Here is a 23308-nt window from a genome sequence, read left to right as displayed (position 1 = left end):
GTAGGTATTTTGACGTTGACTAAAGAAATACTGCCGCCTAGTGGTCGCTTTTAGATATGATTCCAGATTAGTGCTTAAATCAAACACATCAATAGCAAATGCTAGTGAATGCTAGTGTCCTCTTTGAAAATCGAACTGGTGGTGTGTGGTTCAGTTTGTGTTTCATTCTACTGCCCTGCAACTAATTATTATTATTTGTGTTGTAAAGAATAGCCATGCTTATCTGTATTCTGAATGCATGTATCCTTTGTGAGGTTTGACAACATTTTAACTGGTTTAACTGCTACATAAATAAATGGCCATGTGGTCACTTTATATAAACTATAAATAGAATTTAATTTACAGAAAATATGCTATATCGTGATATATATCGGTATCGGGATATGAAATGACGTATATCGGGATATGAGATTTTGTTCATATCGCCCAGCCCTACTTGGGAGCCAGAGTAGCAGGCGGGAGCGTACCTATGTTCCCCGTTTTTCACTAACCTCTCCCAGCCCCCACGCCAAACCTAACCTCCCCCAGACCCTAACCCAAAACCTAAGGTCGGCATTGCGGCTTCTATGTTCCCCGGTCCCACAAAAACGGGGAACATAGGACCCGGGGAACATAGGGATGACCCCGTAGCGGGCAATGGAGACGGGACTCTTGTAGGGTAGACGATGACCCGGAAAGAGGAGTAACGGGGCTAGGCAGGCTAGAACAGGAATATCATAAACTGTGTGTGAGTAGGCTAATGAAACAACATTTAAATGTCACCAACCTGCTCTGTGTAAGCGCACTACAGGATGTAAAACAGCGTCCAGCAGCTCTTGTCGACCGTCGATCTTCTGTTTTGAATGAGTAGCTTCCTCCTCGTACTCTGCTATCATTCTTTCAAACAGCACAAATATCTCTTCAACAGCCGCAGTTAGTCGCTGCTTCACCACCGCTCTCAGCTGCTGGAGTTTAGACATTCTCACACAGAAACGAAATGTTCAACCTCCCCCTACTGACAAACTCTGTAGCTACTAGCCTACTTCAGTCAACTAGCTTCACAGCTAACGTTAGCTTCAGCTAAACCATTCATCTGAGTCCATGAGAGGAGTTTCTTCTTTTTCCTCCTCTAAAAGTAACGCTAAACAGGTCCAATTTATATATTCGTGATAGTCTTGTGTCACTGAGCTATATTAAATATGTCGATGTGCAACACTAGCCGCGAATCCGTGACTGGCAACAAAGGACGTGCAACACGTGACCATTTCCTGATTCTGATTCTTCTTCTTCTTCTTCTTTTACGGCGGTTGGCATCCGGCTTAATGATTGGTGCATTACCACCACCTACTGCCCCGGAGTGTGGATCAGTTCTTGCCGTCGGTTGCTATAGTAACTGACGCACTCCAGAGCAAAATGGCCTCCGTCAAAAAACAAACCGAAAACTCTGTAGATGTCAAAAACCCGAAGAGAAATGGTAACCACATTTAAAGATTATTTCGGTTTCTCTCTAACTCAAGCAGCTTTTAAAGTTACTCTATGATGAATTTGTAGGAGTCCAGGCAGCGTGTATAGTGACTGACTAGATATGCAGTCCTGACTCCTGAAAAGGGTTAAATCGTTGTCTACTCTGGTTGTTGATAGCCTACTGCTGATTACCATTTCAGGTTTCGGCCTATATGTCTACCCAAACAGCTATTTTCGATACGAGGGAGAGTGGAGTATGGGAGAAAAACACGGTGAGTCAGTTGGCAGGTTCAAGTGGGTTCAACTATAACTTTGAGAAAACTAGGCTACTAGCCTAACCAACAACATGCATTCAGTGGTCCTATATGTGACAATAGTTTTGTCATAGATGTGGCAACCCTACATGAAATAACAAGCAAACAACAGCAATTTGAATAAGCCACAGTACTGCTATTGTCTTAAATTAATAATACCAATGCCAATTTGCAATATTTGAGGGATTCAGATTCAGGCATTAGAACTCTTTTTTGTCCTTTCCACTTTATACTGTACTGCACACTGCTGAATGAGCTACATAAAGTTGATATGTTAGCCTATATACTTTACTGTCCATAGTGGGCTTTGGTGTACATTTATATATGCATAATATATTATATAGGCCTATTATACAGTATATATATATATATATATGTTGATTTTATTTCCCCTTTGTCCAGGACATGGCAAACTGTTGATGAAAGATGGGAGTTACTATGAGGGCGAGTTTAGCCATGGAGAGATAGAGGGAAATGGGTCGAGATACTGGGCTAAGACAGGTAAGACAGTCCATGTAGTTTGAATTGCTTGAGACTTGATTTGATGCATGAAGAGAAGACTTGAAACTTGACATGACTTTTCTTGGCTTCTGGTTACTTGGGACTTGACTTTGTTTTGTAGAAGGCCCTAATAATTTGGTTTAAGATGTTGATAGCTATATTAATATTGTTACATTTTAAGATGTTGATAGCTGGTTTAAAATAAACGCTGGGACGCGTCATCAGTGATGTTAGCTGGGGTCGTAAGGTGTTTCGGGTCTCTGAACATCATACACCCTCGCCCAGTAGACCCAGCCGAGGCCGATTAAGACCCCGACCCCGCGTCCCAGAAGCAGCCGCTCACGGAGGGTTGATCACGCCCAATCCGCTGCAATAAAGTTAGTGCTACACCGCAGTATTGTAAGACCCTTCGGTGCATGGAGGGTCTAAGGCCCTGTGTGGGTGACTCCAGGCCGGGCTCCTCCTACATCTCACCAGACCCTCCCGGGGTAAAGACAATCCTACCATGGGCAGAGAGGACGCCTCAAGAAGGCCTGTGCGCTGCACGTCACTCGCCTGCGGCGAGCACCTCGCTCTAGCCTGAAGGACCCCAGGCCACGCCGATCTTTGCACAGATTTTCAGAAGGGCTAATCCATAGCGTTTGTGGATTTCTCCCTTACGAGAAAGCCAGGATGGGGGTGCTAATCCCATCCCGTACCGGATGCCGTCTCTCCGACCGTCAACTGTCTCTCCAGCTTGTCACCAAACTATACTTGCTTGTCACCTAGTCTATTCCTAAGTGTCACTGGCCAGGGGAGACAGGATTGTAGGTTTAAAATACATGCTACAGCATGCGCTGGGACGCGTCATCATCAGTGATGTTAGCTGGGGTCGTAAAGGTGTTTCGGGTCTCTCAACATCATACACCCTCGCCCAGTAGACCCAGCCGAGGCCAATTAAGACCCCCGACCCGCGTCCCAGAAGCAGCCGCTCACGGATCAGCCTTCCTACTCTGTCTGCAACGTTGCCCGCTATTTTAATATTGTTACATTTTAAGATGTTGATAGCTATATTAATATTGTTAGATTTTTTCAAGTTTTGTACAATGGCAGGCATGTGTGTTCCACCTACACGTGGATTCACACTCATGTAACCCCGGACTCTGACTCGGAAACCTCTTTGGTGACTCTGACTTGGATTCAGACTCAGACTCAAACACTGGGGACTCGAGACTGGACTCAGACTCGAGATATAGTGACTTGACTGCAACAGTGGTTACAGTATACAGTGCACTTCCATCATTGGCTCAACATTACTGTCATTGGCTTAACATCCAAAGTGGCACCAGTTGGCCAAGCTCTAACAGATTTGAATGGATTTGATTTGCATATTTCAGATAGTGACGTGAACCTTGCTTGATTTAGACAGCATTATGTGATAGGCCTAACTTCATATTATGATTACAACTTTACCCTTGGGCGTTATAGGCCACACGCAGGTTTGTGAATGTATTCCATTAATACAGTTACTTCTTGTTACCGCATCAAAACTGCAATCAGTAACATAATCCATGGGATTACCCAAATTCAGTCTGATTGCTTTCACTTACCTTCAGATTGCATATTTGATGTGTAAAAGTACAGAGAAACACTGAAAATGACATCTTAGTACAGTATGTATGCCGGAATTCATGTAATTTAGACATTGTTTGGGAGTTGTGGGCGTTTAAATGTGACAATTGTTTTACCTTTAATCATAGCATCATCATCTGACCATATCATTATCTATAATTTTGCCAACTTTCATATCTCTATCATGTAAATCAGGGGTGGGCAACTGGCGGCCCGAATTGCAAAAAATAAATAAATAAATAAATAAAATAAAAGATTACAGTGCACCTGAACGCAACATGCAAGATACCCATGTTCATGTCATTCTGGCCAATGCTCCACTTCTGTTATAACATTTCAGTCTGGAATATGGAATATCTTTCAATAATCTTTATGACTAAAACGCTAAAAGTAATCTCATGTGTAAGAAATGACTGTTCTACATTGAAGTAAAAATTTAAATAACTAACTCATTGGTTTTGGATTTATTTAGCTTCAAAAGTGCATTTTTGTTCGTGTGACCCTCAACACAGGCTTTGAGAATCCCGGGCCACTGATACGTATGCTTAAATTAACCCACTCATATTCTGGTTTATTTCAAGAAAAACATTTTGGCTAGTGGAAATTCTAATTGGCTGGTAACTTTAAAATCTAGCAGCCATATTGGCAGATGGTCAAAAAAGTTAATTTCAAGCCCTGCAGGGAGTGACATAGGAGTGAGTGAGAAAAGGATCAAATATTGGTGGTTAAGTCTGAATAATGACATCACAACTGTTCATTTAAAATGAGTTATTCCTCTAAACCTGGCTTCAGATGCCCCAAATGTTTTGCGCCGGCGCCGTTCGGCCGCAGCCCTAAAATTCAGTGGAAAGCACTGGATACTTAGAACGTGTTGGAATAGTTCACCTTGTGTTCTTATTGTTGCACCTTCCTTTGGATAGACCAGATCTCCATCATGTTCTGTTGCTTTATTTTAGGGGCTTGTTACTCTGGTCAGTTCAGTGGAGGTGAGCTCCATGGGTTTGGAGTGATGCAGAGAGTCAACGGTGAGAGATATGAAGGACAGTTCTCCTATGGCCGGAGAGACGGTGGGTAGCATCTTTGGCAGGTCGGACATGTGCGTGCACGAGCGTGTGTGCGTGTTTCACCTTCTGTCTCCACTCTCACTTTATCCTCGGTGATTGTCTGTATTCCCTGTCTCATTGTTGACATTCACCAAATAAAGTCAATCAATCAATCAATCAATCAATCACTTAATTCCTTGTATGTTAGAAACCGGGGGGAGGGGCCTACGCCGAATCCCGCCCACACACATCTCGGTGCAGACATCTTGGTGCCACACATCATTATAGAAGTGGCTGCACCACTTAAAAATTACTTGCTTACTAAAATTCAACTCAATTTCAACTAATATCAACTTCAATTCAACTGTGAGTGTCTAGTGTGGTTCTGTGAGCATTTTAAGGCATTCTGTTGGATCTCTGCTCTACAGAAATGTGACTTTGGTTGTTTGTGTCAACTACTGGTGGTTGTCAAAAGTATCGATAGTATTGATAAGTACATTTGAAATGGATACAATGCTCATTTGCAACAGGTAGTACCATAAGCATAAGCATAAGTATAAGCAGTCCTTTCTCTGAATGAAAAATCAAACATATTGATTTCCCCGGCCCCTCCCTATCATTGGTGGGTATCTGTTGCTTCATCAAGCTCAAAGTGTTCTGATCGGCTGATGACTAGAGCAGGGTAGTGTCCTCTAGAAAGAGAGAGTGGCGTCAGCGGAGGACCAGAATGCGTGACTCATTAGACAATGAACAGCCAGGAAGGGGTCTCGAAATGCTAAAATAAAGCTTTAAAAAAAAAAATCAAAGTACAACACAAACTGTCTATTTTGCTGCAACTCGACAGTGCTGCTTAATCCAGGACCTTACTTCCTGGAACTCTTGAGAGTAAAAAACTGGTCCATTGGAGTGAATGGAGAAGTCGCGACTCTTCTATACGAGGGATCAGCCGAGCAGTATTTCGGTAAACAAACCGCGTCACCAAGTGGCGCGAGGCGCGTGAAGGACCGAGCCTCCGTGGTATGCGTGCTACCAGGTGAGCTACCAGGATGCACAAGTCAAAGTTTTGAATGAGTATTATCGAGCCTAGATCATGGAGAAGCGTGCATCTGTCCGTCCATCTGTCTCCATTTATTTTTATGCCTCTTGATGTGTTGTCCTTCCCCTCTGGTATCGAGTATGGATATTTTCCTGGCTGTCAGTATCGAAGTTAGAAATTGTAGTATTGTGACAACCCTAATACTGGCCATTAAAAGCTTGTTCAGACATGTGCAGAATTGTTCAGTTATTTATATCCAGATTGATCAATCTTATTTTCAAATGTGTTGTCTTGGAGAAAGTTCCTTGTTTCTAGATTTTCTTCCTTGTTCTTTCCAGAAATCATAATCGGCATGACATGTATTCAAACCAGCAAGATGATTTGCCAGTGCAGTGAGATCATTGACTAAATATATCTTGAAAAAAGCTTGATAGGTCTGGAAACAAGTTCAAATCACTCTGTTGTCTCTGTTTCGTTTCTCTTTACTTCCTAAACAGGTCATGGCTCCCTTGCGGATAAGGATGGACAGCTGTATGAGGGGTCATTTTATCAAAATAAGAGGCACGGTGAAGGCCAAATGTGCTACAGGTACTAAATATGACATAGTTCTAAGTGTATTAAATAAGTGTGACTTCCTGTCAAAACCTGCGAGGTGTTGTCTGGTTCTTCTTCTATGTGGTCAGGAACGGTGATCAGTACGAAGGCGGTTGGCTTCTGGATCAAAAGCAAGGCCATGGAGTGATGCGCTTTGGAGATGGATCAGTGTATGAGGTATGTAGAGTCAAGTAGTGCAAACTTTAAAGTTTTGAAATTGTAATATTACTTAATACACAGGACAAGATGTTACTATCCCTTGTGCCAAAATCTGAGGAAAAACACATTTAGAAGCCCAATCCAGAATAAAACAAGCTAACAGGCTAACAAACTAATAAACAAGACACAAATCACCAGTTACCTACCCTAGCCAACAGCAGTATGAAGCATGTCATTGGGGTTTTCAAGTGGGCACCTTCCTTCACCGATGTTTCGTTAAGTTAGGCCCACGACACCTCAAGAAGGCATAACGGTGTAATCCAGCGTCCTGGAAACACCCCCCTCCATGCTACCACCGCACAACTGCATATTACCTCACTAATAGATTTATAGTAGCTGCCTTACATGGCAACACTCACTGACTTACTTACATGCATGGCCGTGATTTCAAAATGAGCGTCGGTGATCCCTACGTTGTCTTTATTTATGTAGCCATGTATTACATGCAGTGATTCTCAACCTTTTTCATATCAAGGACCCCTAATTTAGTCCACGTTAGAGCCCTGGACCTCCATGTGAAAAGATGTTGTCTCTCAGACCCAAATGTGAGAATATTTGTATTAGTAGTAGTATCTATATTTAGATCAATATTGTAGAATGCGAGGGTTAGTATCTATATTTAGAATCCATATTGTACAATGCGAGGGTTAGTATCTACTGTATATTTAGAATCCATATTGTACAATGCGAGGGTTAGTATCTATCAGTCCAAAGAGACACCCAGCGCGCATCAGCCAAGCTTGGAACAGAAGAGGAGTCCTGGTGCTCAACAGTGAGGAACATATATAAAAAAAGGTTCCAAAGTAAGAAGACTGGAGCACTCTTAGCTGCACGTTCCTTTTATTTAGGGGCTGGCTGACGTTTCGACAGGTGAACTGTCTTCCTCAGAGTCAAGCAGAACAATGAAAAGGGGGAGGTTTAAATACCCTCCTCCCCTGTGATGTCATTGACAGCCATTAAAAAAAATAGATAAAGGTACATAGACATAGAGAATGAAGTCGTGACATCTGTACAATTTAAGGACATGACATGAATATGTATAAGAAAAATAGACAGAAGTATTTATTACATAATGGCAGTGTTTCACCAGGGGCAGATAGCCTATAGGTAGAAAGGGGAGACATTGCACAATATTCAAACATGTCATTATTTACAAATATTTACATGTTCTGGATAGTGGCTTCCACAAAACAGATTAGGTTAGTATTATTTGGAATCCATATTGTACAATGCGAGGGTTAATATCTATATTTAGAATCCATATTGTACAATGCGAGGGTTAGTATCTATATTTAGAATCCATATTGTACAATGCAAGGGTTACCCGCAGAGCACAGTCAATCATTTGCCACTGCACCTTGGCTTTCAATGTCAGGTTTGTTATGCACGTCTTTGGCCACTTGGAGGTGCTATTGTATTTTTTATTAGGCTCTTGTGAGGTTTGACTCATGCCGATGGTCACTTTTCTGATCATCTAGTAAATGCTACTTCTCAAGGACAACTTAGAAAACACACACACACGTACAGTCCATGGTCCAGTATGAGGTGCGTTTACACACAGTACAGTCCATGGTCCAGTATGAGGTGCGTTTACACACAGTACAGTCCATGGTCCAGTATGAGGTGCGTTTACACACATGTACAGTCCATGGTCCAGTATGAGGTGCGTTTACACACATGTACAGTCCATGGTCCAGTATGAGGTGCGTTTACACACAGTACAGTCCATGGTCCAGTATGAGGTGCGTTTACACACAGTACAGTCCATGGTCTAGTATGAGGTGCGTTTACACACAGTACAGTCCATGGTCCAGTATGAGGTGCGTTTACACACATGTACAGTCCATGGTCCAGTATGAGGTGCGTTTACACACAGTACAGTCCATGGTCTAGTATGAGGTGCGTTTACACACAGTACAGTTCATGGTCCAGTATGAGGTGCATTTACACACGGTACAGTCCATGGTCCAATATGAGGTGCATTTACACACAGTACAGTCCATGGTCCAGTATGAGGTGCGTTTACACACATGTATAGTCCATGGTCCAGTATGAGGTGCATTTACACACATGTATAGTCCATGGTCCAGTATGAGGTGCGTTTACACACAGTACAGTCCATGGTCCAGTAGAGAAGCTGTGGGAACCAGTGATGTAGTGGTAACTGTAAATTCAATCGTGGATCAACTCTGACCTCCAGGTGATCATCATAAGTCAAACAACCACCAAATATCAACAAAAAGCAATTATACTTTCAGAAAAGCAGGGTTGTTTTCCTTAACCATATGATATACACTATGAATTCACAGCATAATGATTTATATCAGACTTGTGTAAAAATAATACAAATAAAAGGGTAGATAAAACGTGTCTCTACAGTAAGTACAAGTGCGTTAATTTGAGAAAATTCCTCTTTACATCAGAACAGTGATGTAATGTAATGTAATGTAACGGTGACGCACGCCAGCTGTGGGAGAACAGTGATGTAGGGCCCTATCTTCCCAACGGCGGTAATTTTGCGTTAGCGCCCATTTTGTGCTGGAATAACGCCGCGCAAAGCCCTAATTGTGGGCTTGTCACGTCATCTCAGCGCAAACCCCGATAGGCGTGTTTATGCCCATATTAACAGGATTCACCACAAGTTGAGATCACTCCCCTTAAAAGCCACAGCGTCACCGCCTGCACGTCTGTGACAGGCAGCAGCTTCTTTCTTGCTCAGTGCAAGAGTGACAGAGTGAGAGAGAGAGATAGAAAAGAGAGAGGGGGGGTACGGTGGTGCAGTGGTAAGCGCTGTCGCCTCACAGCTCGAAGGTCCTGGGTTCGATTCCCACCTGGGACGCTGTGAACGCTGAAGGAATGCGTGCCCGTCCGCATGTCCTCGAGTGCCCACCGCCCGGGTGCGGTCGTCAAAAGGGCCTTTCTGTGTGGGGTTTGCATGTTCTCCCCGTGCCTCCCGGGGGTTTCCTTCATATCCACCTTATTTTTGGCGGCCATTTTGCCTTACGTTAACGATGGGTTCTATTTCCGGTGTAACCAATTTAGATAACCCCCCAGCCCCCGACAAAAAAAACGTCTGAGGATTTTACCCTTTTACAGCAGAGCCATTCTGCTCTACAGCCGTGTCGTTCGGGTGCTGGGATAACGTAATGCATTGTGGGTAGTCGGCTACTAACTGTGGTGGCTAATGTTAGCGGCTAGCTAGCTATGTTACATGGCAGTAAAACGCCACCAAATTGATTTAACTTTTAACCATTTCGAGTAACACACATTTCGAGTTTCCATACGGACCTCCAGCGTTGGTTAGTTGTTTATAACGTGACTATATTTATAACTTTTATAACGGACTCCAGCTTCCAGTTTATAATTCGGGTCTGCAGCCAGAGTATAACAAAGGAAATGGCAAGCGGCAACAATGAGTCACGTTAAACCGGACCTTGTACCCATGATTCTTTTTTTACAGTGGGGCATTCAAAAATAAGGTGGATAGGAACCCCCTTCACCAAAAACATGCAATATCCTGGTTGCTAATGTGGTTCCTCCTCTGGTCGTTAAGGGCGCCTGTTCGGAGGGAGGGGAACTGGTTGGAATAGCGTGAACCTCCCACGTGCTATGTCCTACCAGTGAAGCTTCCCCTGTCAGGTGAAAAGAAGCGGCTGGCTAACTGCCCATGTCTCGGAGGAAGCATGGAGCCAGTTTCGGCTCTCCCCAGATCGGCAGAGGGTGGAGCAGCAACCAGGATAAATAAATTGAATTAGCACTAATGGGGGTTAAAAATGGGATAAAAAAAAATCGGGGAAAAAAATTATAAAAAAAAAGAAAAGAGAGAGGGAGAGAACGAGAGAGAGAAGAGAGAATTGGAGAATGAACCAGTTCGGATTCGTAACGAAAATTGATGCTTTTGTAATTAGTAGCCTTTTAATTAGTCGTTTCGCTCATATAGGCTATAACATACACATTTAAAAATATTTGTTTCTTTAATAGGGTAGGGATGTGTGAGATTTTAATTCTAGCCTATTTCAATAGCCTATACCAGAATTGTCCACTCGGGTTAAGCTATTGTTGCATGGTGCAATGGTGCAGGGAGAGTTACTGTATACTATCAATGGTTACTGTATAGCCTTCTGGCCGGTGTTGTGTCAGAAAGTGATTTGCTGCCAGAAAGTGATTTCGATCTGCGGGACCACGCACAGCGCTGCCTCGGTGCCTCGGCAGTGCCTCTACCCACCGACCCCCTGGCCTGCCTACCCGGCCCAGCTCACACCTTCTCCGGGGAGACCCCCCTTCAGGACACGTCACACTAGCCGAACACAAAGCACCCCTCCCCGCGCTACACACAGACTCCCGCCCCGCCAGACCCTCGTTCCCCTGGTAATCCAATTCAAAACGCAAATCACTTTTTCGCACAAAACCATCACAAACAAATTCTCATTGTTAAATCAAGGTGTGTTTTTTCCTGCAGTGTAGGTTAGTTGAAAATCAACGTGGCATTCTGAGGAAGTGTGTCCATGCATAATGGGCCTATCCAAACGAGGATTTCCTGCACTGCGCCGGAGAATACTGTCTGCGCTCAGGCATACGCCTGGCGTAGTGGGGTTGTTTGCGCTAAGACCTGCTATTTGCTGGCGTTAAAATTGAGAGTACCCAAGGCCTCTTTTTCTAACACATTGCGCTGGAACACCTATTTTGGAACGGGCAACGCCCAAACCTCTCTTTGCGCTCGGCACATACGACGGTATCTTCCCCACAGCGTTAAATGACACTTCCGCGAGACACATGATAGGCTAGAGGCCCACGGACACGCCTGGGCCACGCCTACACCTGTGTCATCCTAGCGCAAAACTGGATGGTGGAGGCAGACGATACCTTAAGACGCTGGGAAGATAGCAATAAGAGGCGCGCAAACGCAGCGCAAACGATAGCGCCGTACGAAGATAGGGCCCGTAATGTATGTAATGTAATGTAACGGTGACGCACGCCAGCTGTGGGAGAACAGTAATGTAATTTAATGTAATGTAACGGTGACGCACGCCGGCTGTGATGTAATGTAATGTAATGTAATGTAATGTAACGGTGACGCACGCCGGCTGTGATGTAATGTAATGTAACGGTGACGCACGCCGGCTGTGATGTAATGTAATGTAATGTAATGTAACGGTGACGCACGCCGGCTGTGATGTAATGTAATGTAATGTAACGGTGACGCACGCCGGCTGTGATGTAATGTAATGTAATGTAACGGTGACGCACGCCGGCTGTGATGTAATGTAATGTAATGTAACGGGGGCGCACGCCGGCTGTGATGTAATGTAATGTAATGTAACGGTGACGCACGCCGGCTGTGATGTAATGTAATGTAATGTAACGGGGGCGCACGCCGGCTGTGATGTAATGTAATGTAATGTAATGTAATGTAACGGTGACGCACGCCGGCTGTGATGTAATGTAATGTAACGGTGACGCACGCCGGCTGTGATGTAATGTAATGTAATGTAATGTAACGGTGACGCACGCCGGCTGTGATGTAATGTAATGTAATGTAACGGTGACGCACGCCGGCTGTGATGTAATGTAATGTAATGTAACGGTGACGCACGCCGGCTGTGATGTAATGTAATGTAATGTAACGGGGGCGCACGCCGGCTGTGATGTAATGTAATGTAATGTAATGTAATGTAATGTAATGTAACGGTGACGCACGCCGGCTGTGGGAGACGACCTGAACTTGAACCTGCTAATCAGTTTCAGGACTCATTGATTTTGCGCCGGCCGGGGAAGCCGATGGGCTGAGGCCGAGCAAGCAGGGGGTAGAGAGAGGTAGAGCGAGAGAGAGAGAGGTAGAGCGAGAGAGAGAGATAGAGAGAGGTAGAGCGAGAGAGAGAGAGGTAGAGCGAGAGAGAGAGATAGAGAGAGGTAGAGAGAGAGAGAGAGAGAGAGAGAGAGAGGTAGAGAGAGGTAGAGAGAGAGAGAGAGGTACAGTAGAGGCAGCTCCTGACAGCTGCACTAAGCTCACACATCTCCCCTCAGCCCCCAGCCTCCATCCAGCCGACAGGGAAGTGCCTAAGCAGATTAAGCCGTAAAGTCTCATAGATTTCCTGACACACACGCACACACACACACACACACACACACACACCTACACACACACACACACACACACACACACACACACACACACACACACACACACACACACACACACACAAGCCTGCTTATTGATTTTTATGAATGTGGAAATGAGGGTCTAAATGGAATTCATGAGGTCTATGCCTATGTATTAGTAGCCTGAGGTTGTGAAGTCACAGGGATTTTTTTTTTTACTTTGCCGTGTTATTTCCTTAAAATAATGTGTGTGTCTGTGTGTGTCTGTGTGTGTGTGTGTGTGTGTGTGTGTGTGTGTGTGTGTGTGTGTGTGTGTGTGTGTGAGGGGTGTTCTGCCACTGGGGTGAGATCAAATCCTTTCAAGAATGTACTGTAGAATCAAGTGTCATTTTCCTAATAGCAGTGCAGGGATCTGACACTGTTTTCTAGAGACCATTCCCGAAAATGTATTGAAAACCCTCAAGTTCAAAACGGCAGTTATTCTCGCAGTAGTTAAGCACCGCCCCCCTAAGACCAAAACAAAATGTGTGATTTTTGTGTGTGACAGGCATACAAAAAGGAGTAGGCTATACGGTAATCTCTCTCTCTCTCTCTCTCTCTCTCTCTCTCTCTCTCTCTCTCTCTCTCTCTCTCTCTCTCTCTCTCTCCCCCTCACTCACTCAGAGCAGTGGCCTAGATTTTTCTTAGCCCGTTCTCCGCCCGCGTGCCTTCTTAGCCCTAGGCCTGTCGATGCGATCGGAATTAGAAATTCTAATGGACGTGTCGCCACTTTGAAGTGCTCGGCGGCTTGAAGAAGCTTTGAGTCTGGCGCTCCCTTGGATACGCCGGGCGAAACGTCTGCGCATTGATCCCTCTGAATTTGTTTGACTTTGACAGTCTCTTTCTTTCTCGCCTCGCACTCCCTCTCTCTCTCTCTCTCTCTCTCTCTCTCTCTCTCTCTAGTGTCCATGCTCGCTCGCTCATTCTGTTTCTTCTCCTCATTTTCCTCTGCACGCTTTTTTGTCCCCCCCCCTATTTTGCACACACTCACATTCAACACACACACACACACACACACACACACACACACACACACACAGCCACATCCCTTGCATACAGTGCAAGTAATGTGCAGGCTTCAGCACTTTTCCTGAAGTGTCTCCTCCTTTAGTCATCCGTTGACTCCAGAGCCGTGTAGATGGAAGAGTCGCGACATCTCCATTCACTCCAATGGACCAGTTTTTTTTACTCTCAAGAGTTCCAGGAAGTAAGGTCCTGGATTAAGCAGCACTGTCGAGTTGCAGCAAAATAGACAGTTTGTGTTGTACTCTGAAAGGGTTTTTCATCCCTTGAATCAAATTGTACATTATCAGCTTTATTTTAGCATGCAAATTAAAGTAGCACGAGACCCATTCCTGGCGGTTCATTGGCTAATGAGTGACGCATTTTGGTTCTCCGCTGACGCCACTCTCTCTCTAGAGGACACTAGTTGACTCCAGGCTGCAGCATATGTCATACACATATTAGTGACCTTGGAGTTTCATATTTGTCACCATCTTGGCTATGTGGAGCCAGCAGCAGCGATAGCGCGAGACCAGGGCTTTCCCGCAGAGTCGATAGTGCTGCCTGGTATATATTGGTCAGCGATTGGTGAGCTGGGCAATCACTGTTAATCACGCCCCCCCCAAGCATAGTCCGCTTTATCGTCTATTTTACTTGAAATGAGGCCATAATTTACAAAAATGAACATCATGCTGTATTAAAGAAGACTTTAAGTTAGCGATTGAGACCATAAACTCATTAGGGAAATGTTTACTGAGGTCATAAATCGAGTGAGAAGTAGGTATCGCTGCACTCCGCATACTACATAAGTGAGTCTGTGCCAGTTCACAGCCACTGCTGGTTTTTGAAGGCGGGGTTGAAATTGAATGAGTGACAGGTCGTAGCAGCGATGAGAGAGTGGTTCGAAAAATGGGCTGCGCCTCCCGTGTCGTCTGATCGCAAAGTCGTTACTGATTTGGGAGGACTGAAGCCATCACTGGCATATGACTGGCCAAGTGAACGCTTCCCTCCCATAACCAGCCGGCTGAGGGAAAGTGTCCCAGACCCAGAGAGAGATCTCTGCAGCTCTGCAGTAACGTAGTGTATCAGCGTAAGAACTCTCATGGGTCAGTGGTTGCAAAAAACGTACATTGATAGGAACAGACGTTAATAGGCTGTTCCATTGCAACATCGGCGCACAGCAAATCCGCCATTTTGGCATGAAAGAGACATTTCTGATTGGCTGTCATGGTTCTATGCTGTTGTGGCATTGGCCATTGAGGCTTTTTTCAAGCCAAAATGGCGGCAACGCTGTTGTCAAACACATATCAACTCTTGCCTTCAATACTCTCTACAAGTAGGAAACAAGCTGTAGAGGTTCCGCCCACAAAAATACATAATGTTTGCAAACAAAAAAATTGTCTATACAATTGGACCTCTTTTTGGAGTCAGTGGATTTGCCCCCTCCTGACCATTTGAAAGAATGCGCAGGTTTAAGTTACTTCATTGACTTCATTTTTCAGAACAGGAGGTTGCCCCTTGGTTTCTGCAGTTGCAAGGTGTTGGTAGCCGTGATGACCATGTGGTGCTTTATTGCTGCCTTTTTTTTCTTGCTCTCTTCTTCTAAATAATAATAATAATACAAATAATTCATTTATTTTATATAGCGCTTTTCAAAGACCCAAAGACGCTGACAAAAATGTTCAATTGTTATTGGTCCCAGCAGCATGCTAAGCTAATCAGGGACATGTTTAACCTTTGAGCCATGCCGACTCTGAAGTAGAAAGGTGGAGGCTGAGGTGGTGGAGCCAAAGCTTTGCAGCAGCAGCAGTGATGTGCCTGGCAGCATTTAGAGTAGCAAAGACCAGTGTAGAAGGCAGCCATATTCAATTGTACCATCTTCTTGTGAGAATGGATGTGATTGGTGAATGATTAATAATCGCTGATCCAATCAGCGGGCTGTCAGCTGATTACAGCTGGGGCGTAGCCTATGACTCCCGTGCCCTGCGCAACGCGCTGCTTCATTTGAGTGACCGAGTCTTATCTAAAATGTACATGGTTTGCCTACAAATGCGGCACAATTGATGGCATTGCCTTATAATAAGCTGGTCAGAGACGTAGCAACAGGCCTCGAAGCACGACTGTAGCACCAGCAAGGCTGCCACTTAAATGGCTGTGTTGGAATCCAATGAATCGCTAGAGTTGCTGCAAAGCAGTGAAGCTAGCGTGTGTTTTCGTCCTCCCCCGTGTGCCAGTTTCACACCTGTTATATGTCGGAGATCACTGAGGCCATTTACACCTGGCACTAACATGCATTTTCTGTGATCAGATTGCAATCGGATAGTGCTCGACCACTTGAAAGTACAGGCGTAAACAACACCCCCGAGACTCATTGAAGACGGATTGCGATCTGATCGGCCAAACCGCCTCCGGAGGTGGTCAGGGACGCATTGTGACCACATTGAACACAAGTGTGAATGCAATGTGTCCACTCAATCCGCATACAGCAATTGTATGTAGATTGAGAGGACACCCACTTTCACAGGACACACCATGCTAACGCCAGGTGTAAATGAAATCGGGCTAATGTGGTCAAGCGCTATCCGATTGCAATCTGATCAGAGAAAACGCATGTTAGTGCCAGGTGTAAATTGCCTCAGAGTGAATAAATACTCATAGTGGGAGAACGGTACATCATCTTTATGTCTGACCTCCTCTCCCTGTATGTTTCAGGGCCAATGGCGGAACAACTTGTTCAATGGCCAGGGGACGATGATCCACACCTCCGGAGTCACCTATGAAGGCCTGTGGATGAATGGGAAGCCACTGGGTGAGTGAGTGAGTGAGTGAGTGAGTGAGTGAGTATGAACCATCTTATAGAAATAGAACCGCTTTCAATGGAGTTTCAGTGTGCCATGTTGGCCTAATCGTGCGTTCCTTTATCGCAAAAGAACTGGGATGTGGAGGCTAAATGACGTCACGCTCCATTTGCAGAAAAGTTGAGCTGGGAAGTTCACTGTTCACTGGTCAGATCCACTCGCTAGCCAGGCTAGCCATTGTTAGCAATAACAGTTGATAACAAGGCATTTCGTGGCATTTTGCGCATACAAACACTGCAGCCTCGTGTCCACACAGATAGAAGTAGGCCGTGTTGTGTGTACAGCTGATTTAATGAGACACAAACAAGACAGAAGTGCTAAATAGCATTTATACAATTCTAACTACTGTTGTTGCGCGGAGCAGCCATCTTGGATTTTTGAGGTCGGGGCTGCTGAGGCTCCTACGAGTTTGGAATGGGAAATACCAGCTCTGGCGACGTCACCGTCCCAGCTCATGACCTTTGAAGTCGTAAGATTACCAGTTCCCAGTTATAAAGGAATGCACGATAAATGCCGTTTCAGAGGCACCTGCCCCTCATAATTTTCAGTCTACAGTAAAGCAGCAGACAACTCAAACATTATGTTATGCAATTCAGCGCACAGTTAGGTAACTTTATGATTACCCCCCCCCCCCCCCCACCCACACCCAGCAAGAATCACATCTCTTATGTTGTGTTATTAACCCCATGCTCCACCACTGACCTACAGTAACCCCATGTTCCACCACTGACCTACAGTAACCCCATGCTCCACCACTGACCTACAGTGGACCATGACACACACTGCTTGACCCACTTAGTATTTTTTCTTCTTCTGTGCAAGTAGAAGCTATTCACACAATTCATCCGTGCTTTTCCTCTGGTGAGTTAACGTTCGCCATCTCATTCATCATTTAAAGCCGAACCCGTCAAACCGTGTTTCTGGGGCGTCCGCGCGCACATGTCTGGGCGCTGCGGCAGGCTGGATCTGACCTTTGACCCCCTCTCCTGTTAATACACATGTCTCAGCGAGGCCCCTCGCTCTGCTCCCGGGGCCCGCCGCCGCCGCCGCCGCCGACTGACTGACTGACAGCCGCGCTGGAGCGTAATGACCAGGCAGGAGGCGCTGTTTGTTGTCTGGGCCCCCTTGTGGGAGGCTGTGTGACAGTCGGACGGGGGGGACGGGGGGGAGGGGGGTCCCCGCTGACACCGGGGGCGCCCCACGGTGGCGGTACCCCGCACACACACACACACACACACACACACACACACACACACACACACCCGCCCTTATACGTATTGATGTCTGCAGATGTGCCTGCCTGCATGATAATGGCCTCCGCTAGAGGAGCCCCTTACAGTGCCCGCTTATAAATCACACCGGGGAGAGCGGACTGGGGTGTCCGCGCTGTGTGTATGTATTTTCAAGATTTGCGCCTGTGCGTGTGTGCGCGCGCGCGTGTGTGTGTGTGTGTGTGTGTGTGTGTGTGTGTGTGTGTGTGTGAGCTTGAGGAGCTCCGTCTTGCATTATTGATGGTCCTCAGGGAGGGATGAAAGTGTGCCTGGTGGCGGCTGCAGCGGGAGGCGGAGGGATGGAGGAGGCTGGAGACAGATCTCACAGTGCTCAGCCAGTGTTTTAACACATTCCACAGGCCTGCCATGCATTGACATCCAGAGACAGCTATAGGCTTCTATAGAAAACAGGCCTTGACAGGTGAGGCCCCCGGAGGATGGGGAGGGCAGGAGGTTAAGGAGGGGGAGGACAGGATGGTCTGTGGGGGGGTGCGTCGGCTTGACATGGACCTGGCAGGTTGTGGAGAGGGGGGCGGGTTGTCAGGTTTTGCATTAGGAACGGACCAATTGAATATCGGATATTGGGGCCAGTCGCGATCGTCCACCGCAGCTACTGTAGGAGGATGAGATTCCTCACAACGGTCTGAAAAACCTGCAGTGAAATTTGATTTTTCTTTGCGCATTTTATGAGTTAATTTCTTTGTTCAGATATGTTTTAATTTTATTTTTATTATTTTGTTTGTAAATACATTCTACATGCAAAGGCCAAATCAAGAGGGTAGCTCCGTTTGTGAAAAATGAAGCCAATGCAGAAGTGACTCCACCTGGCTGCAAAAGAAGTCAGATTGTATGGAAGTCAATGGGAAAATGACCCTACTTCTCCCTTAATTGATGACCCCATTAACCACTTTGCTATTAGTTTATGGGCTCAATCGCTCGTTTGAAGTCTTCTTCAATACAGCATGGTGTTCATTTAGTCAATCATGATCTTGTTTAAGGTCCTTACACATCGGGAGCGTTTTTTTCGTGCGATTAATTTGCACGTCAATAATATTTTCCGAACCTATATCAGTCAATGCAACCGTGCATACCAACGGCGAAGTTTCGCTGAGCGTTATTGCGGTGTTTATTTTTTCGAACCACGGTCGATTTTTCAGAAATTCGCTTCCGACGTGTACACATCTGTGGCTGTGATTGACAGGTGGGTCAAAACTCGCATCGCAATTTCGTGCCGTATATTCGCATCGCTCTTGATGTGTAAGGACCTTTAGAGAAAAAATAAATGATAAAGTGCACTCCAGTGATCGTGCAGCTTGCCGATCACGGACCAATAGCAGGCCACCGCTCTGTGGCTCTGTGGGAAACCCCTGGCTAACTGCTTCTGTAAGATGGCGACAGTCAAAATGACAAACTCGAGGCTTCTAAAAACAGGGATCCACAAACCCAATGGGTGATGTCACAGTGGCTACGTCCATATTTGTATACAGTCTATGCTGGCCAAATGCATCCTGCAGTTTCCCTTTACTGTATAGTGGAGCTGAAAGTTTGAATGTCCCATGGTATATAACTGCTGTTCCAGAGGCAGAATATTTGAAGTAAGAGGGTGAATTGCAAGATATGGAATATTGGCATGAGATATCATCTTCAGTTGATATCTTCAGTTGAATCCTAGTTTGGAACAGAGGTTGTGTGTTCCCCCCCCCCCCCCCCCCCCGCTGAGGAAGTGTGCTATCAAGGGTGTGCATAGACTGCGTTTGTATTCATAAGCATGTATGCCCACTGTGCCTGTGCGTTCTCTCTGACCCCGCCCACTGTGTGCCTGATGTGCGTTCTCTCTGACCCCGCCCACTGTGTGCCTGATGTGCGTTCTCTCTGACCCCGCCCACTGTGTGCCTGATGTGCGTTCTCTCTGACCCCGCCCACTGTGTGCCTGATGTGCGTTCTCTCTGACCCCGCCCACTGTGTGCCTGATGTGCGTTCTCTCTGACCCCGCCCACTGTGTGCCTGATGTGCGTTCTCTCTGACCCCGCCCACTGTGTGCCTGATGTGCGTTCTCTCTGGCCCCGCCCACTGTGTGCCTGATGTGCGTTCACTTGGCCATTATGTGCAATGGGGGAGGGTCAGTAGGTAGGTAGCGCCGCCCCCTAGTGATTGGTTGGAACTTGCACAGACCTGACAGGGGTGTAAATTGGCCAGATTAGACATCCGGTAGCCGTGGCATCTGTCGGTGCTTCATGGTAATGCCTGCTGTCAGCGAGGAACACCGCCCCCCTCCCCCTCCCCTCATGGCTGTGTCCCCACTGTTTTACAGCCTCCACCCCCCCCCCCCCCTCCCCCTCCACCCGACTCCAGGCCCTCATCATCGTCGCCTATTACGAGTCCTAATGCTTCCTGCACCTGTGCTACTCTGCTGAATGCTGATGAGCAGGTAAAGCTACAGTAGCTACGGCCTGGCAGCTTCATCTACTCTGATCAGCTGAGCTGCAGTGAGTCTTAGATCAGCAACAAAGTTGACCGGATCAGCAACAAAGTTGACCGTTGTACTGTGTGTGTGTGTGTGTGTGCGTGTGTGCGTGTGTGTGTGTGTGTGTGTGTGTGTGTGCGTGCGTGTGTGTGTGTGTGTGTGTGTGTGTGTGTGTGTGTGTGTGTGTGTGTGTGTGTGTGTGTGTGTGTGTGCGTGTGTGTGTCTGACTGTGTGTGTCTGTGTGTGTGTGTGGGCTGTAATGGTTTTAAGGAGGGGGTAATACAGGTGCAAGCAAAGCTGTAACCCGGCACTGGAACACCTAAATGGATTGGAAGTTGGAAACCCACATTAATGTTCTGCTTGCACCTGTGTTACTTCCTGCCTTTTAGACACAAAATGGGTGAATTGGGTTGGAAGTGGAATTTAAGGGCTAATGGGAAGCCCTTAACCCTGAATTGATTCATATCTGATGATTTGGTCGGATTGCACACAAGTATGAATTCATGATTTCAAATAGCTAGCGGATGACCCGTCCCATGTGTGACTGGCCAAATTTTAGTCAGGCCTCGCTCGCAGAGTTGGCATGCAGCCTCTCCTCTCTCTCTCTCCCCAGAGGGGTTTTCATAGTCCACTTCACTGGCTGATTACAACTCAGCTCACACGTGTGCTGCTCCACTCTGCAGCACCTACAGGCTCCTCCTCCTCCTCCTCCTCTGAAGCTCTCCATGGTGCTGAACCTGGAGTCATTTTGGACACTAAATAGCCATTTTTGCCCATTTAGCCGGCCCTAATCACCTCATTCAAAAATCCGCCTCCATTAGGTCACAATTCTACCGGAAAAACAGAGGATCCTTGCAATTCATGTTTTGAGATCAAAATGGCGTTGAATTTCAGCTCAGAATAATTTCCGAAATATGTTTATCGGCCTTCAAAAACTCCAATCCCAAGAGCTTTACTACTGTATGTTTAATATTTTCATAGATATAAGACTTTCTTATATGACATATAGGAAATGCTATAAATACACTAAGCAGAAGCTCCCTGCGCATCCATTTTTCGGGTTCAGATTTCCATTGACAGCTACACAATGTACCATGACACAACTTCATAGCACGACACGACATGACATGACCCATTTAGACAGGGGGGGAGACTGGCGTGCATGCTAATATAGCACTTGTACAGTGTATGCATGAGCTGGGACCTCGGCAGCCTCCTGGATGCTTGAGAATACCCATATCTGATGTCGTATGCTAATCGGCTAACCTTGAGGGCAGCGAGTCTGAAAGGCGGGCGAGAGAAAGCGCGAGGAAGAGCTGTCTTCCCCGGCTCGTAACACTTTGACCCAACCCACTGGGTTTCCAGCCCCGCACTCAAGAGCCGTTAATGAGCGCGTTGTAGTTTGATCAACATTCACAGTCGGTATAGAGAGAGAGGGGGGGGGGGGTTTGAAATGAAAATGTGTGTCTTCTGCGCGAGGCACGGGGGATGACAGTGAATGGTGTTGATTAGACATTGAAAACGTGTTTGTGTACGACAGGTGGAGCGTCCAAAGTGGTGATCGGGGGAGGAGGCGACGTCTTGGAGGTCTTCCAGGAGTCTCCGTTTTGTGTGGAAGTGCAGCTGCGGACAGAGGAGGGGGAGAAGACGACAGGTGAGGAGACAAAAGCGGTTGGCGGGCGGGGAGTGAAGAGTGGCAATGGAATTGGAACAATTGAAGAAACATCCAGTAACCGTTAGCCACACCGAGCGTTATGTTGAGATGCACTAGTACAGCACCTCCAACGTTCACGCACACTTCCTTTGTTTGTGCATCCATGACAACATTGTAAGTGGTGTTATTATCCTGTCTATAGGGTGTTAACACCACAGCTGTATTACCAGCACCATGGCTCTATCTCTGGCTTGCTGGGGGGAAGCTAAGCAGGTCTGACTGTGGTTAAGTCATTGGGATGGGAGAGCGTCGTGGTGCTGGAAGTGGTGTTGGAGGACCAGTAGGAGGTGCTCTTCCCCTCTGGTCTCATGAATAATCTCCCCGATGCCCCAAGGCAGAGACAGTGACTCTGTCCTGTGAGTGAGCACCGTCCTTCGGATGACACGTTAACCCGTGGTCCTGACTCTCTGTTGTCATTTAGTTAGTTAGTTAGTTAGTTAGTTAGTAGATGGACAAGCCCGTCTTTTATTGTCACACGAACACACCCAACACATGCATGCGGCCACAAACACACACTCATGCTGACGGTGGCCGGTGAAATTTGTCCTCTGCATTTAACCCATCCAGGCTTGTCCTTTCCTCCGGGGGGCAGGCCAGGAGCAGTGGTCGCTTTTTCTTTCCAGCGCCCGGCGACCAACTTCAGATGTTGTCGTCACTGGTCGGATGACGATGACGATCTTCTGCATGTTTTTAGTGGGGGGTTATGTACGGAGGAACCCCCTGGGGGGCACGGGGAGAACATGCAAACTCCACACAGAAAGGCCCTTTCGATGAGATAACCCACCTGGGCAGTAGGCACTGAAGATATGGGGGGGAACACAACCCCAGCGCCCACAGCGTCCCAGGCGAGAATCGAACTCAGGACCTTCTAGCTGTGAGGCGACAGCGCTACCGACTGCGCCACCGTACCCCCAACATTAAAGATCCCACCGGCACTCTTCTCACAAGAGTAGGGGTGTGACCCCGGTGCCATGGGGGGTGTGGCCCCGGTATCCTAGCTAAACTCCCACACAGGCCTTCCCTTCATCTCGGCCACCTAATCATCCCTCGTTACTTAATTGGCACCTTCAGTCCTCAACTCTCCACCGTGATAGGCTGAT

General features: G+C 46.5%; 1 protein-coding gene across 1 annotated transcript in view; it reads left to right on the top strand.

The window, feature by feature from the left end:
- Positions 1 to 1392: 1392 nt before the first annotated feature.
- The window catches only part of LOC310794878 (MORN repeat-containing protein 1-like), a gene marked incomplete at both ends in the record, with an annotated part of 22784 nt that continues 868 nt past the window's right edge, over positions 1393 to 23308 (top strand). The window contains 8 exons of the mRNA XM_083656923.1: positions 1393 to 1453; positions 1644 to 1715; positions 2160 to 2258; positions 4826 to 4936; positions 6446 to 6536; positions 6632 to 6719; positions 16614 to 16710; positions 22035 to 22148. Of these exons, the coding sequence (XP_083513049.1) occupies positions 1393 to 1453; positions 1644 to 1715; positions 2160 to 2258; positions 4826 to 4936; positions 6446 to 6536; positions 6632 to 6719; positions 16614 to 16710; positions 22035 to 22148 (733 nt within the window). The remainder of the gene's footprint in view (positions 1454 to 1643; positions 1716 to 2159; positions 2259 to 4825; positions 4937 to 6445; positions 6537 to 6631; positions 6720 to 16613; positions 16711 to 22034; positions 22149 to 23308) is intronic.

This window comes from Poromitra crassiceps, assembly GCF_964638095.1.
Source record: "Poromitra crassiceps genome assembly, chromosome: 20".
Taxonomy (NCBI): domain Eukaryota; kingdom Metazoa; phylum Chordata; class Actinopteri; order Beryciformes; family Melamphaidae; genus Poromitra; species Poromitra crassiceps.
The sequence above is the reverse complement of the archived record's forward strand: the minus strand, read 5'-3'. Positions and strand labels throughout refer to the sequence as shown.